General features: G+C 46.8%; 1 protein-coding gene across 1 annotated transcript; it reads left to right on the top strand.

Moving 5' to 3' along the window:
- The first annotated feature begins 1,556 nt into the window (after positions 1 to 1,556).
- Positions 1,557 to 16,875, top strand: dcaf12 (DDB1 and CUL4 associated factor 12). The gene is made up of 9 exons (XM_035390809.1): positions 1,557 to 1,914; positions 10,357 to 10,653; positions 10,928 to 11,257; positions 11,692 to 11,752; positions 12,174 to 12,367; positions 12,708 to 12,773; positions 13,625 to 13,787; positions 14,263 to 14,441; positions 14,747 to 16,875. The coding sequence occupies exons 1-9, from the start codon at positions 1,855 to 1,857 to the stop codon at positions 14,903 to 14,905; spliced, it is 1,509 nt and encodes a 502-aa protein (XP_035246700.1). The 5' UTR covers positions 1,557 to 1,854; the 3' UTR covers positions 14,906 to 16,875.
- The last annotated feature ends 636 nt before the right edge of the window (positions 16,876 to 17,511 follow it).

Raw genomic sequence — 17,511 nt, 5'->3', positions numbered from 1 at the left:
AGATGTAGCTAAAATGTCTGTCTGGAATCTATGTTAGACGCAGGCTTGGTGCAAGGGGAAACATTTTGAGTACGTCTACAGACTGTGACCAAGCGATGTGACAAACTTGAGCCAAATCAGGATGTACTGCTCCTGAGTGTGGAAAATAGAACCAAAACAAGAAGCTTTGAGCCGTTCAGGCTTGTTTTTTGACAGAAATAAAATTACATTTTTTACTTTACGTCAAACAGTCTGAATAGACTTGTTGAAGAAGAGGGATGTAGGAACTGGAGGTGGAGAAAGTGCAGATTCTGAACGAGAAGAGACTTGAAACAGGATGCAGAACAGGACATTACAGGTGGTGGACAAAAACAAGGGTAACGGAAATAAAAAGTAAAAATCCCTTGACAGGGTGTTGGGCCACTACAGTGCAGCCTGTGTGCTGTGCTGTGGAGTCTACCGGTGTCAGAAATTCTGTAGGAAGAATACACACCACCCTTCCACGATAAAGGTCAATCAACGTGAGCTTTGTTGATGGAATTGGAAAAGTCTAGCATGGGATAATGACATCACTGTGTGATGCACAACATATTGAAAACATAATGAAATTCACAAGTATTTATCATTTATTACTACTGAAACAAGGGTATATAGGAGTGGTAGTAAATGTACTCTCATGAATATTATAGTGCTGTGTCGCATAAATGCCAGTGTATACAGGTTTTCATCTATTGTCTTACATTTAGCAGTTTTTTTGTTTTTTTTTAAGAGAGAAAAGAAAGTCCTCCCTCGGACAGTAATCCTTTTGAACTCGGTAACGAGGAGTAGGGGTGGCCTTTTCACACGGGCTCAGAAAATAGAAACGCACGAGCACAACAAAAAGACCATTGTGTCAGGATGTGGTGGCAGCGAGAAGCGTCGGCCGGGTTGTGCAGCCGCTGAACCGAGGGACAGTCAGCAAAAAAAAAAAAAAAAGTTCCCAAAAGAGAGAGAGAGAGCACGAGAGATCGTATGTTTTGCACAGAAAACTGCTGGAAGCCGAGTCATCAAAAATCACATGGATTTATGCCTTGATATCAGTCGTTTCAAACCTTGCATTACAACCTTCACCAGTGGGTTACCAACCCCGGTCCTGGAGATCCACCATCGTGTATGTTTTCATTTCAACCCTCATTTGGCACACCTGATTCTACTAATTAGCTTCTGAACAAGATCTCTAGCTATTGAATTAGGTGTGCTTTGTTAGGGTTCAAAGGAAAACCTACAGGAAGCTAGATCTCCAGGAGCAGAGTTGGTTAACACTGACCTATTGGCCAAATTAAATGACAACTATGTCTGAAAAAAACAATCATTTTACATGTCAACATAATTAATTATGTTACAGTTTCTCTCAAGCACCCGCAAACATAAGCGAAGCCGACACTAAGGTTTCCCAACAATAACCAATAACGAGGAGAAAATAAAGCCCCTCCTGAGAAGCCGACTCCAGGCCTCTTTTTATGGGCACCGCCACAGGTACGCTCTTATTTTTGTACGCTCAAGATGAGTGCGCCTGCGCACGGGTTCCTGATGACGTAGGTGATGATGCAATTTGCAAGGAGATACTAGACGACGGAGGCAATCAGCGCACCCGGTAGGAGGGGTTGCCTTTTCTGGGACAGCCGCCCCTCAACGCCTGCGAACTAAAGCGCTGAGGCCTGGGTGGCGGAGGTGGGAGGGGAGGAGAGAAGACTCAACTTCTGCCGCGATCGCCCTTTCTAGTTGCGGGACACTGCTTCGATACAGGCAGTAAAATAGCAAAGTGCCATTATATGATCCAGTACCCAGCGTTACTATTGCCCTCCATGTGGGTGAGGGACCTGTGTGTGTCGGATTATGGCGAGAAAAACAGTTAGCAGGAAAAGGAAGGCAGGAGAGCCCAAGGAGCAACAACAGGTAGGCGGCCGCCGGTTCGAGCCCTACTGCTTTAGCTTACTGGCTGCTGTAGCTTTGCCTAACAGCTAGCTAATACATTTCTGAGCAAACATAATCATTTAGCTAGCTGGCTAACAAGCTAGCCTTTCACTGGAAATGTAGCTATGTAGACTAGGTAGCAGGATATTGTGTAATTACTAATTCAGCCGCTGTGTTTCCATTCGGCATATTGCGAACTGTGTATTCAAACGTAAATCAACATATTTAATTTAGCCGTTTTTAACTGCCTAGTTTTGTTAATTTAGCAACGTTGCGGAGTCCTTAAACTAGTCAGCACACGTATGACACTAAACATTAACGTGATACATTACACAACAGCACCAGCTGTAAATTGCGTGCCTGCACCGGGTGCCTTCGTAGTTGGCTAGCGAGAACGGCTAATTTAACATTTATCCTGATAATGCTGGTATCGGTCATGCTAGCTCGGCAGCTAGCTTGGTCGCTTGAATGCATGAATTAAGCGCTTGTCTAACGCTCGTTATTAAGACCTATGGCCACAGTTTACTATTTTAGCTAATATCTTGTGAGCATACTGCTAAACACCCATCTTACCTAATGCTAATTTACCATTAGGTGTAACATCGGTCGACACCAGATGCCATGTCCAATGTAGCTAGATTATAAATGGCATAGGTAGCATAGACAAATTCACAGCTGTTCGTTAATTTAGCTAGCACCATGTGTCTTATTTCGGTTGGCAATGTCCTGTTTTTGCTGGGGCGATTGGCAGGCCCGGCTAAATTTTACTCTCAGATTATGTCTGATATCTGTAGTCGGTACGTTGGTACACCAGTGTGACGAGCAGCGATGACTGATTTGGACGTTTTGTCCTTTTGATGGAAATATCGTCACATTTTTTGAGAAGGCAAAAACTGATATTGTGATTATTTTGCCAAACAGTGACAGCTAATGTATAAGCGATGGCAATCATCCCTCAATCATTTCTGTTCTCAATGAGTTTCCCACCATAACCTGGCACCTGTCACCAATACTACTGCCACGTCCAATGTTCGGTTGTCAAAAATCACCCTTTCTTCAATTACATTTGTTGCTGTCGGTGTTTCACACTTGAACGGATTTTCCGCGACAGTACATTTTTCAACCCTAGAATTATACTTAACTCGTATGATTCCATGGTCTTTCTTATCACGTTTGTTGAATAAATTAAGTTTTACTTGCCTTGACCTCAAGTAGGCCTATTGAGATATCCGCGCCTGATCTGGTCATATTTGTACTGTATTTTCTAAAATACAGTACATTTTTATTTTATTTTTTATTTCACCAGGAAAGTCATTAAGAACAAATTCTTATTTACAATGGCGGCCTGACAAAGAGATTAATGAATGAAATGTACTGGTTGAGACGTGCTGCTGCATAGTAGCACCTGGTAAGTATAAAGGTTATAAAGATTTTTTTTTTTGCTTTTTTTTTTTTTTTGCATTGACGGTGATGACGCCTCTTTATCCCGGCATATGTTGCGGCGAGCTGTAATCTCTCTTTAATTAATTAGCCGGCGTCAAAAAAGACTTGAAATGCTAATGTGAAATGCTGTCCGCAGTGGAATGTACATGTAGCCTACCTGCTTTCAAGAAGGCGAGGATGGAGGACGGAAGAGCGTAATTCCATAAATACTTGGAAGAGGCCTGTGGAATGCCGTTTAAGTCAATATTAAGTAAATACATAAATAAATATGCCTATGAAATAAATATGGCTATGAAATAAATCCTGAAATAAATGAGACAATAAATATATAAATAAATGTAAATATAAATATGAGTCAGTATAGTTCAATAAATAAATAAATAGGTTTTTATTTTAAAATGACGTTTTTCAAAGGACTATTTTTATTTATTTCAGGGGACTTTTATTTCATAATTCCACATTTATTTATTTCATGTCACATTTATTGATTTCCATCTGTTATATTCAAATGAATGGGGCGTGGTTATCTCACAGATTCAAACCAAAGCAACAGCACCAGAACAGCACTGAATCTATATGCAAGCTGTTGTGCGGACAATATGGAAGACATCGGGCTCCGAGATATCATGCTATCCTTAGCCGATCAAATTGATCAACATGGTTGATCAGCGGATACTATTTTGGCCCGTATTGAGGACTTTTTAGAAATACTCGGGCGGATAAGTGCTAGCAGCCACTTCAGAATTTTATGAAATGTCATGAAGTCGCAATTACACGACTCTGCGGAGCTGTCCGCTCCACTGAACTCAAACGAACGGTCGTCCGCTCTCTCTCCACTTTGAGGTTAGGTCTTGCACTGTCGGCCCCATGCTGGCAAAGGTGCAGTGGTTTTGTCCTATCTTATAAATAGTTAGCACGACACCAATTGTGTTCACTGTTTAAACAGTTTGCAGTCAGGAAAAACAAACAACTTTTTTTTTGCAATCTGAGTTCAGCCTGTAGCCTTTCCTAATGTCAGAGCCACTGGCACGGGCTTGTTGGTTTTTAACAGCACGAGTCCCCTTTTGGGACAGTTTTTACATCTGCATGTATGTCTTCACTGCGGCTATGTGTGAACCAGCCAGAGCTGAGATGAAATTGAGCCGTTCTCCATTCCATCCTCACAAGATGGCACATATAAGCAAGCATTTCTTTTCTCTCTATTTACAGGATGTGACGCGTTTGAAAATCCGTAATAATAGTTTGAAAATCACGACTGTTTAATACACAGAATTGAGCGGCAGTGTAGTATAATGGGTAAGGACCTGGCCTTGTAACTTACAGGTTTGATTCCCGGGTAGGACGCTGCCGTTGTACCATCGAGCAATGTACTGTACCTGCATTGCTTCAGTATATATCCAGCTGTATAAGTGGATGCAGGGTAAATGCTATGTGAAAATTTTGTAAGTCTCTCTGGATAAGAGGGTCTGCTAAATGCCCGTCATCTAATGTAATTGTTGTGAAAGACTTAAGATTGAATATCTACTGAAATGTATCAATAAAAGTTAAGGATAAAGTAGGTTTCATTGTTCTGTGATTGAACAAGATATAAGCTAGTTATTGAAAATTTATCACAAAAAAAAGACAATCTGTGAATCCTTTCATACTGCTGTGAAAGCTGCCTTTCTAACAACTGTGCCCCACTAAAGGAACTTCCCTTAGTGCTAACGGGCTGCTGGCACCATATGTGCTTCAAAGCTGACTCAGCATAGGGAATTGTATGGCATGAATGGAGCAGGCCATCTTCCAGCGTTTGTATGACACATACAGTGTAAAACCAGCAAACCACATGGCCTTGGCTTGACCAATCAGAGAGCTTGTGAACATTTTATCTGTATAATTGTCATACACGCATCTCTGTAGAGTACCAGTGCCTCTTATTTCTTTAGAACGAGAGGCGGCAGTGTAGTAGAATGGGTAAGGAGCTAGTCTTGTAACCTAAAGGTCTCCGGTTCAATTCTGTTGTACCCTTGAGCCAAGATACTTAACCTGCATTGCCTCAGTATCTACCTAGCTGTAGAAATGGATGTAATGTAAACAAAAAAAAGTTGTGTAAGACGCTCTGGATAAGAGCGTCCGCTAAATGCCTGTAATGTAATGTTTAAATAGTTCAGACCGGTCTGAACAGAGTGGTTCTGCCTGTCCTCTCAACTCCTTGGCTGGGACTAACTGCTCCATAGCTGCTATATCGTGAGGGATCTTCTCTTGCACTCGACTCGTTGCTGCTTGTGGTTTTTCAGCATCTGCTGTTGCACGTAATTTTGCTGGCGCCATTTTGATAAGGACCATAATGCAATGCACCGCATGCAGAAATGTCGCATTTGAAATTGGCCCTCTCATTTCAGTTCCCGACTGGTCTCCTCAATGGAATTTTGCTTGTACCTCATGTAATTATGTTCATTGTCCCAAACTGCTTCGGAAGGGGGTAATGCTGGCATTGGCACCATAGACGGCATTACAAATCAGGAAAGGAACTCGCTGAGTGATGAAAATGCCCCATATCAGGTGGTGTACACACAAAGGAGGGCGTGCGGAAGAGAGAGAGTGTCGGGGTTTCGAAAATGGCATCACTGTTTGTGCGCACAGGTGGAGGAGAGCTTTTGTGTAGCACCATGTGACTGAGTAGCACCACAGCTTCTTGGCCGAGAACTGGCACCGCTGTGACTTGTGAGAGTCGTCGTGCTGTGTGAGCAGGGGGCGGAGCCAGTGACGGATGACTGGCAGCTCTTTCGAATGTTTGCTTGAGTGTCGCACGCACCGGTGCTCTCTTGGAGTGTTTGTTGGCGAAGTTCTGCGTGCACATCGTCGCGGAGCGAAAGAAGAAAACAAACGAGCAAAAAACAAAACAGGCAGGTGTTTAAAGATCCCATGTTGTAAACCTTTAGAACAGTATGGGAAAGACATGAAATGTACATAGCCAATGATTCCACTCCTTGTGTGAGAGTGTTACCCTTGCATTAGCTTTATCTGAAATGAAAGACCGATATCACTTGTGCTACAGCATATCTTTGATGGCAAACATGACCATTGTGACTGCATAGTCACAGTCAGTTACTTTCACATGGTCTTTGCATGCAGCTCTTGTGATATTACCCCACTGGCATATTGCAGAGTTACTCAGTTAATTGGGCAGTTGGGGCTAAATTTCTATTCGCAGGTATGAAATTGGAAAGTGAGTGTAATTGAGTTTACCATCCGCCAAATTAAATCTGGGGGGGGGGGCTTTGACGGGGTAGTTAGCTACACATGTGAGGTAAAACCACAGCATGCATCTGCTCACGTGTCACGTGTTTCTTGAGTGAATCTAAAAATAGCAGCAGGCAGAAAGGCAGTGGAGTCTGCCCCCCACCCCCACCTGACAGCGGCCATAAGACCCCCCCCCCCCCCACACGGCACCGTCCATAAGTTCATTGTACTGAACACTAACTGAGTGACTGCACAGACTGGTGTTCAGGATGCTGAGTAACTGCACAGACTGGTGTTCAGGATGCTGAGTGACTGCGCAGACTGGTGTTCCGGATGCTGAGTGACTGCGCAGACTGGTGTTCAGGATGCCGAGTGACTGCGCAGACTGGTGTTCAGGATGCCGAGTGACTGCGCAGACTGGTGTTCAGGATGCCGAGTGACTGCGCAGACTGGTGTTCAGGATGCCGAGTGACTGCGCAGACTGGTGTTCAGGATGCCGAGTGACTGCGCAGACTGGTGTTCAGGATGCTGAGTGACCAGGCAGACTGGTGTTCAGGATGCTGAGTGACTGCGCAGACTGGTGTTCAGGATGTGCAGCCATTGCGCAGACTGGTGTTCAGGATGTGCAGCCACTGCGCAGGCCGTTGTACTGAACACGGAGTGACTGCTCATTCCTGTGTTCTGGAGCTGACTGCACAGCTTAGCGCAGCTGCGCTGTTCTCCTGCCATCGGGCCTCTTGTCAGTCAGGTCATTTGTCCCCACCCCTCCACCCCCCCCCCCCCCCCCCCCCCGGCGACACAGACCTCCTTTATTTGGCGGATGATGAGTTGGTGTGTCCCAGCGACGGCCCCGTTTGGAAACCCCCCCCCCAGCTGGACTCTGCTGGCGTGATGTTCTCCCAAACCCCCCCCCCCCCCCCCCCCCCAGAGTCCCAAACGTCACGCGCCTCTTAAACGCCGACGTGTCGCAGAGCAGGCGTATTAAAAGAATCTGCTGAGCCAGCATATTCCCTCAGCCCATTATAGACACACGGCCTGTGTTTCTATTGTGATATTACCGACTACAGTAGAGCTCTGGGCATGGGTCCGCTAACTGCATGTAACGAATGACACAACTGCTGTTTGTCTGAACCTGTTCTCCACTGTGGCAGCTATGAACCTATCACCACATTCTCCACAGAACATCTTTTGGAATGTCTTGTATTTGGAAATGTACTGTATGTTAGCATGGATCTGTTAAAAATTGGATGTGTCCAAAAAGCCAAAACCTGATGTTCACGTGTATTTTTCCATCATTTCTGTAGCCCATATCAGCTATAGCCTATGTCTGTTGTAACATTTGGTAAAAACTTGGATAACAAAAATAATTTGTGTGTTCTTGTCCCTCTCAGTAGATTGTGTTAATGATATCATAATGACAAATTGGCCATGTGAGGTATCAGAAACACCCTTTGTTATCCAAAATGTCACCTAATATTGCAACATGGATTCACTGATATTGGCAAAGCTAATATAAAGTTACATAAACTGTATTTAGCACTGGTTACATTTGTGTACAAATGACATATTTTCACAATTGCTGTACTATTAATGAAACAATAGTGTGTCTTGGTACACTTGCAACAGAAAAGGACATTTAGATGTAGTTGACGTTTTGTTTTACAGAGTTATGTGGTGAAAAGGATTTTCTTAAAAAAAATAAATAAAAAAAAAACAGAAGTTCTGGTTAAAAATGTGTGACAGATAGTACTATATTTAATCTGAAGGATGGCTGTGTGTTGCTGTCCATCCAGCATTTAGCCTAATTGTTGGTCAGGGTCAGGTCATTCAATCGTAGGTCCTTCTTGCTGTGAGGCAACAGTGCTACCCACTGAATCTTATGAATAGATTTCATCTGCTGTTTATTGTGTCTGTATTGAAACAGACACAGTGGCCAGTCATGCAGGGTAAATACATTTCTGGTCCATTTCAGGAGCTCGAGAGTCTTCAAAATTCCACAATCTACCCATTGCCCAAAATTTATCTTACACTGGCTGAGCTCAGTATGGCAGAGAACAGTACTACTGTACCACAGTCATAGAGCTGAATACCAGTCATAGAGCTGAATACCACAGTCATAGAGCTGAATAGCAGTCATAGAGCTGAATACCACAGTCATAGAGCTGAATACCAGTCATAGAGCTGAATACCAGTCATAGTGCTGAATACCAGTCATAGTGCTGAATACCAGTCATAGAGCTGAATACCACAGTCATATGGCTGAATATCATTTCTGAGCTGCCGCTTGCTGACGCCATGTTTTTGCTGACGGATTTGCTCCTTGTGACGCAGTTACTGAACCAGAAGATCTCTTATGAAAGTCCCAGATTCCGATAAGAGTGGCAAAACCTGTGTCTGTAAACCAAGTGTGTGATCTTGTTCGATTGGTTTGCAGTGTGCCTTGTGTGCTATGTTACTAAGGCCGTGAATGGCTGAAACATACTATGCTTCAATGTGTGTTATGTTACCGAGGCTCATGTCCAGAGGACATTTTAAAACGTGCATCCCACACACGTTGCATTAAGAGCCCACCGTCTCTCGTCTTTGGAATAGAAAACGCACTTGAATGTGCTTATCTCAGAAGTCTGATGAAGAACCCTTCACTTGGCTGGCTGCTTCATGTTAATGGCAGTGTTACTACTCAAATTGGAAATGGTTTGTTTTGGGTAAAATGACCCATTTTAATGCCAAAAATCTATGTCCAAGCATTATATGCAAGTTATTTTAAATAGAAAGGCAATGACAATGAAGGTTTCAGTGAATGGATGAAGATTATTATAACTTAAAAAAAATAAAAAATCTTACATAAATGTACTATTTACTGAAATACACTTTTCTTAGTTCAGTGTATTTCTCACAGTGTCAGAGGAAGTGCGTCTGTCTCCACCTCTCCTCTCCTACAGTGACCACATAATTATTCATCTTTGGGTCACCATGACCTTTTATGTCCACATTCTTGGTTGCTAAGCTGTGGTCAGTAAGCCTGTGTAGTTCAGTATCTGTCTCTGCTTTGTATCTCCGATGGAAGAGAGATGCTCTGTCTGTGTGTGTTTGTGTGTTCTCTGTTTAGGGCCCGATGGCAGTTAAGTTTATTTATTTTCTGAGATCCTTGTCTTCCAGTGCTCCAAATGAATGGTTATGATTTGTTTCATGCTGTGGTTGGCAGTGCTGATCTGAATCTGGTTGGTGTTATAGTTCAGAGAGCTTCACAATCAGATGACTGAGCGCACACTCTCCTGAGCTTACCTCTGGTTTTCAGAGCTTCATATTGCAGAGTTGTTTGCACTAATACTCAATAAAATGTAGTGCCCTTTTCTGTATTAAAAATTCTGTATTTAATAAGAATTTATTTGTCCTCTCTCTCTCTCGCCCCCCCCCCCCCCGCCCCCGGTATCTCTCTCTCTTTCTCCCCCCCTCTCTCTCGGTCTCCCTCTCTCCCCCTCACACTCTCTCTCTCTCTCTCTCTCTCTCTGCCTCTCTCCCCCTCACTCTCGGTCTCCCTCTCTCCCCCTCACACACTCTCTCTCTCTCTCTCTCTGCCTCTCTCCCCCTCACTCTCTCTCTCCCTTTCCCCCTCTCTCCCCCTCACTCTCGGTCTCTCTCTCTCTCTCTGCCTCTCTCCCCCTCACTCTCTCTCTCCCTTTCCCCCTCTCTCTCTTGTTCTCTCTCCCCCCCTCGTGCACTCTCTCACTCTCACTCTCTCTCTCTCTCTCTCAGGTGGGCTGGTGCCAGTCTCCCTGCAAGCGTGCCCGTGTGTCCTCGTCCTCCTCGTCCTCCTCCTCCTCCTGCTCGTGGCGCTGGCGGCGGTCTCTGGTGTGCGCTCTGCGGGGGCGGGAGTTCCGTCCGCAGCAGCAGCACGAGTGGCGGCTCCAGCGCAGCCTGAGGGGCTTCGCGGCCGGGCGGCTGCCGGGCATCCTGCGCGAGCGCCAGTACAGCCTGGGCCGCCTCAACAAGGTCTTCGCCTCCCAGTGGCTCAACCACCGGCAGGTGGTGTGCGGAACCAAGTGCAACACGGTGAGGGTGTGTGTGTGTGTGTGTGTGTGTGTGTGTGTGCGGGACCAAGTGCAACACGGTGAGGGTGTGTGTGTGTGTGTGTGTGTGTGTGTGTGCGGGACCAAGTGCAACACGGTGAGGGTGTGTGTGTGTGTGTGTGTGTGCGGGACCAAGTGCAACACGGTGAGGGTGTGTGTGTGTGTGTGTGTGTGTGCGGGACCAAGTGCAACACGGTGAGCGAGGGTGCGTGCGTGTGTGTGTGTGTGAGATTGACTGTCTCTCCTCTCTCTCCCAGTTGTTTGTGGTGGATGTTCTGACGGGGCAGATCACGCGCATCCCCATGCTGAAGGACAGGGAGGCGCAGGCCGGAGGAGGAGGTGCAGGAGGAGGCGGGGGAGTCCTGGGGAATGGGCCTGCGGGGTCCCTCGCTAGTGTCCCGGGGGTGGGGCTTGGGGTGGGGTCAGGGGCGGGGCCAGGGGCAGGGGCTGGGTTGGACCAGCAGAGCTGTGGAATCCATGCCATCGAGCTCAACCCCTCTGGCTCCCTATTGGCCACCGGCGGAGACAACCCCAACAGCCTGGCCGTGTACCGGCTACCCACACTGGACCCCGTCTGCCTGGGGGACGTGAGTGTTTCTCTCTCTCTCTCTCTCTCTCTCTCTGTCTCTGTGTGTTTCTCTCTCTGCTTCGCTCTCTCTCCCTCTCTCTGTTTCTCTCTCCCTCTCTCTCTCTGTCCCTCTCGCATTGCTTCACTTGCTCCCTTTCTCTGTTTCTGTCTCTCCCTCTCTCTCCGTCTCTTTCTTTGTCTCTCTCTCTCCCTCTGCTTCTGTGGATCTGCGGGGGTGCGGAGATGGACAGAAAGGAACGATGGAATGAATACCTGATACAGGTCACAGCCCGATAGAGAATTGAAGGGACACTTGGAACATTTAAAACTTGCTGATGTGACATCTAGAAGGGTTGTTGGAGTTTATCTAATGATGGAAATGAGGTTTACCTGCCAGGGTTGTGAATAAGAGCTTTTTGTGCTAACCCTTCTCCCGCTGCTGCCCTTCCTTAGGATGGACACAATGACTGGATCTTCTCCATCGCCTGGATTAGTGACACCATGGCTGTATCCGGTGAGCTTGTTAGCGCTGCTACACTGTTAGCACACAACTCTGATGTGTTCTCTGAGGATCTGTTCTTTTAGCAGAGGGTGAAGGGAACTAAAGCCTGTTAATTCAGTCCTGGGGGGGGGGGGGGTATTGCTGCTTTACAATGAGGCTTTACAAAGAAATTGTCTATTTTCAGTGCTGGTGTAGACCATTCTTAGGTCTGTCGGAACTACGTTGATAATTTAATAACAGGTAAATCACCTGAAAACTGAAGCTTGTATTGTCCAATGACAGGTGGCAGGTAAGATGTCTGCATTCAGAAATGATAACCTCAAATCCAGAGGAGCAAAGAGAATAGTTGTTATTCTACCATTCGACAGGGTTGGAGGCAAATTATGTCACCACCCAGAGATGAATTAAAATCCACTCCCACCCCGCCCCTTAGGGTCCCGGGACGGCTCCATGGGGCTGTGGGAGGTTTCCGAGGAGGTGCTAAACCGGACTGAGAGGAGACAGGACGCCGAGGGGGTCCCCAGTTACTCCCACATCTCCCACCGCGCCCTGAAGGACATTCCCAAAGAGTACACCAACCCCTACAACTGCAAAGTCCGGGCGCTGGCCTTCAACGACGGACACAAGGTAGCTCCACCCCACCGTCTTCCTGATTGGGTGTGCACCATGGACCCTGTTAGGGCCATTCTAACGCTTACTTTCTGCAGCTTTTAGAAGCTGCTTTCTGCAGCCTCTTAAGAAGCTTATTAATTTTAACAACTTTGCTTTCAGAGCAGAAAAAGATCTAAATGATGTCTAATGTGAAATTAGTCATTGTAAACTGATGTGGACTGAGGCCTTTTCTAAGGTTTTAGTAATTGTCATCACTGGTGGACAACGAAGTTCTGATTTTTACCAAGTCCACTCTATTTCTATTTTTTTTGTCTCTCTCTCCCTCTCTATGTCTCTCTCACTCTCTCTTTTCCAGGAACTGGGCGCGGTGTCCCTAGATGGCTATTTCCACCTGTGGAAGGCTGAGCACAACCTGTGCAAGGTGAGTTTGCCGTATTCTGAGGCACGATCAACCGTAGAACAACCATTACATTACATTACATTTATTTGGCAGACGCTTTTATCCAAAGGGACGTACAAAAAGTGCATTTCATGGTCATAGACAACTGCTAAACACAGGTTCAGTAAGGTACAATACTTATTTTGTACAGCTATTTCTAGCCAAGAACACAGTTTAGTTCACACAGTGAACACTATTCAGACCTAACCTCTGCAAAGCCAACTAGGCAGAAGAATAAGCTACAGTATTAGGACAAATACAAGAAGTGCTGGGATGGGGCAACATGTAACAAGTGTCATGAAAAAAAGGGGGGGGGGTAGATTTAGAGTGAAATATACAGCGTGGTGGTGGTTAGTCTAGGTGTAGTCTGAAGAGATGAGGCCTCAGGCCAGGGCGGAAGATGGGTAGTGAGGGGGAGGTTCGGAGAGGGACGGGGAGTTCGTTCCACCACTGGGGAGCTAGGGTGGAGAAGCTCTGTGATCCCTGTGGGAGGGGTTACAAGGCGCCCTGCTGCCGCAGAGCGAAGTGGTCGAGCAAGCACATAGAATCGAGTCATGTCCTGCAAGTAGTGGGGGCTGTCCTGTTGGCAGCAGTGTAGGCAAGGGTCAGGGCAAGGGTCAATGTGGACCCACGTTTGCCATAACGCGGGGTCAAATTTGGTAATGAACTGCATTTCATTCCTGGCTGTAAAATGGACAGGTATTCAGTGGAGCCGACCAAGAGAGAATAACTGTTAGTGACGGTGTGTTAGGAGGAGTTTCTAGTGCTATATAGCACAACAGACTGTCTGTTGCTGTGATACTTGATGTGACTAAGCCCCACCTCTCCCCCAGCTGCTGTCCACTAAGCTGCAGCACTGCAAGGAGAACGTGTGCCTGGCGTACGGGCGCGAGTGGTCCGTCTACGCCGTGGGCTCCCAGGCGCACGTGTCCTTCCTGGACCCCCGGCAGCCCCCCCACTCCATCAAATCCGTCAGCTCGCGGGAGAGAGGGAGCGGTGAGGAGGCTGCGCTCGCGTGCGCACGCACACCAAACACGCACAGCACGCACACACAGAGCATGCACGCACGCACACACAACACGCGTGCGCACGCACGTGCACACACACATACACACAACACGCACACTCAACACACACATGCACACACAACACGCACGCACACTCACGCACACGCACTCACACACACACACACACACACAGCACGCATGTGCACGCACGCACACACGCACACACGCATGCATGCACACAGACACAGATTCAGACTGAGGTAGCAGCACTGAGAGACTGATTTTAGCATTGAATGTGTGTGTGTGCTGTGTGTGCGTGTGTGCGCGTGCGGTGTCTGTGTGTGCGTGTGTGTGTGCTGTGTGTGCGCGCTGTGTGTGCGCGTGTGTGTGTTGTGTGTGCGCGCGCTCTGTGTGTGTGTGTGTTTGCGTGCTGTGTGTGTGTGTGTGTGTATGCGTGTGTGCAGGTATCCGGTCGGTGAGTTTCTACGAGCACATGGTGACGGTGGGCACGGGGCAGGGCTCCCTGCTCTTCTACGACATCCGAGCCCAGCGCTTCCTGGAGGACCCGTCCAGCCCCACCTGCACCTACCGCCAGCGGCCAGGAGAGGGCATCCTCAAGCTCACCACGGGGAAAGGCTGGCTGGTGAGCGCCGTGTGTGTGTGTGTGTGTGTGTGTGTGTGAGAGTGTGAGTGTGAGTGTGAGTGTGAGTGTGAGTGTGAGTGTGAGTGTGAGTGTGAGTGTGAGTGTGAGTGTGAGTGTTTGTGAGAATGTAAGTGTGTGCGTGGGTGTGTTATTGGGGGTAATGAGATATATATATATATATATATCTAGAACTTTGTTTTCTCTTTCCCCCTCTCTCTCTCACTGTCCCCCTCTGTCTCTCTCTCTCCCTCTCTCCCCCCTTCGCTCTCTCTCTCTCTCTCTCTCTCTCTCACTCTCTCTCTCAGAACCACGATGAAACCTGGAGGAGCTACTTCTCGGACATCAGCTCCTTCCCCAACGCGGTGTACACGCATTGCTACGACTCCTCCGGCACCAAGCTTTTCGTAGCGGGGGGGCCCCTGTGCTCCGGTCTCCACGGCAACTACGCGGGGCTGTGGAGCTAGCGTGCCGGAACGCGTCCTCCCCCACCCTTCTCTCCTCCCTCCGCGTGTCGCTCCACTCCTCCCTCTCTCATCCATTACCAGCGGAAGAGAGAAACCATCCCCCCTTCCCTTCATTTCCTTTCCTCCCACCAAGAAAGTGAGGAGCAGGGTCAGAGTACATCCTGTCATCCTTCCCAACCTCTCTCTCTCTCTCCTTCCAGGTGGTCTCCTCAGTCCCCTCATTCCCTTCGAATCTGGTAGTCTGAGGTAGTTCTTCTCTCTCTCCCTCTGTCTGCCATTTTTACCTTTTCACCTTTCACCCTTCGGCTCTACTGTTCCCCACTCTCGCTCTCTCTCTCGCTCTCTCTCTCTGTCACTCACACTCTCTCTCACGCTTTCTCTCTCTCTTTCTCTCCCTCCCTCTCTCTCTGTGCCTCACCTTTAGATGAGCTCCTTGTACTCTTTTCATGACTCTTTGTATTTATTTTTAATAGAGTGTCACCACTCTGGTGTTTGATTAGCAGGAAGGATCGTCCTGGGAGTGTTGTGTTCTTTTGGAGTGCTCCCCCTGTCTGTGCGGAGGACTCCGTGTGTTCGCCTGTCCGTGCGTGTTGTTTGTCTGACTGCCTGTCCGTCTGTCTGTTTATACCAGCATCAGGAGGATAAATCAAACAAAATCCCAGTTAAACCATCTTCCACCCCTCCTAAGAAAGTTCTTTATGTTTGTGGAGGCGAGGCTCCGATATGGGCCATCCAGATGACTGACAGACCGCTTTGTTTTGGCTCCTCCCATCTCTCTCTGTCTGGGGATAGACTGTTAAAAGCAGAAGAGAGAGAGAGGGATGTGCGGTTACACTGGAGGGAAGGAGAACAGGGACGGGGGGGTGGTGGGAGGGGGGGGGGTGACTACGCGACCTTGTGAGGCACTCGATTCGGAAGCAGGCCGGGACCCCCTCCTGAGTCTGGACACAGCAGACGGGGACACGGCAGACGGGGACATGGTGGAGGATGTGGGACGGAGCGGGACAGACAGAAGCCCAGCGAAGTGAGGACACTGATGGCGTGCCTGTTTCTCAGAGTGGCAGAGAACTTTACTTCAGTCCCAGTCTACGTTCGATTCAGCCCTACGTGTGATTTGATATTAAAGAAACCTTATTTATTTATACCCCCCCCCCCCCCACACACACACACACACACGCACACACTCACATGTACACGCACACACACTCGCACACATACATTCACCCTGAGCTTATGATCTGTATGAAGAGTATGTTGTTTTTTTTTCTTTGTCACTGTTGTTACCCACCCCTCCCCTTATCTCTTCCGTCGAGAGAGAAGGGCATCTATTCCGTCTCAATTCTTATTGCTCAGAATCAGGGGCATCTATTCCTTCTGCGTTCTTATTGGTCAGAATCAGGACTACAATGCATTACATTGGTTGCCTCCTAACGGTCTTTCTGTGAAAGACTGTTGCAGGTGACATTCTTTCTCTTTATTATGTTGTTAATTTCATGAATCTTGTCTGCATAGTGCAAGAACAAAAAAAAAAACAACAAACCCCAATAACGACCATATACTCAGCAAATAACCATCACTTTTAAAGATGTATTTTATATATAAATGTCTATGTATACGTATGTGAAATCCATGCATATGCATATATTTACATGTGTATGTTTGGGGAAAAATGTGTGATCTAACCTGTCTTTTATTTTGGTGGTTCCCTCTTTTATATACACTACATGAATGTTTTTACAGTTTATTGAGTGTGAAGATATTGTACAACATCAATGACAACAAAATCCTGCCCCATAAAATCTGAAAATAATGAAAGTCTATTGATTCATTTTTTTTTCTGTTTTGAGCTTTAGATCCCAGGCTTTCTAAACCTGGGACACACTTACTGAACAGTTACGTGTCCTGTGACTCACCTCTTTTTAAATATGTCAGATTCTAATATTTTCAGAGAAAATAAAGATTTTAACATACTATGAACAGAGCATGTACAATGCTTTTAACTGGTGCAATGTTTAATTTTTACTGGTATGAATCAGAATGGTAAGTCTATAACAGTGTTTTTACAAGATTGTCAACAGAAGTTCCCAGTATTGGCACTAGAGGGGGCCCCAGGTACATTTCAGATAACACCACAGAGGGCTTAAATGTTACTTGATAGTGAATTTCTGTCAATACAGTACAGTATATGGCATATTACATCTCACTTGTCCATATTGTTGTGAATGTTAATCTCACTATCACACTGTACAGGAGTGAAATTAAAAGGCTCAAGTTTTCGAGAATGGACAGTTCTACATGGTGGCAGCCATGGGACTACGTGCCCTGCTCCTGCTGAATGGCAGAAGTTAAGCAAGAGTGGGCTTGGTTAGTACTTGGATGGGAGACCAGCGGGGAAAACGAAATTGCTGCTGGAAATGGCATTTGTGGGCCAGCAGGGGGTGATCATCCCTCTGGTATAAAAATCCCCCACTGCTGTGACAGTGTCACTGGTTTAGGAGATGCCATCTTTTGGATGCAATGTTAAACCGAGGTCCTGACTCACTGTGGTCATTAAAAATGATGTCACTCATTGCTAGGAGTATTGCAACTCTGGCCAGGACACTTGG

The sequence above is a fragment of the Anguilla anguilla genome, chromosome 14 (assembly GCF_013347855.1).
Source record: "Anguilla anguilla isolate fAngAng1 chromosome 14, fAngAng1.pri, whole genome shotgun sequence".
In the NCBI taxonomy this organism is placed as follows: domain Eukaryota; kingdom Metazoa; phylum Chordata; class Actinopteri; order Anguilliformes; family Anguillidae; genus Anguilla; species Anguilla anguilla.
Note: the sequence above shows the minus strand (reverse complement) of the source record. Positions and strands in the feature narration are given on the sequence as shown.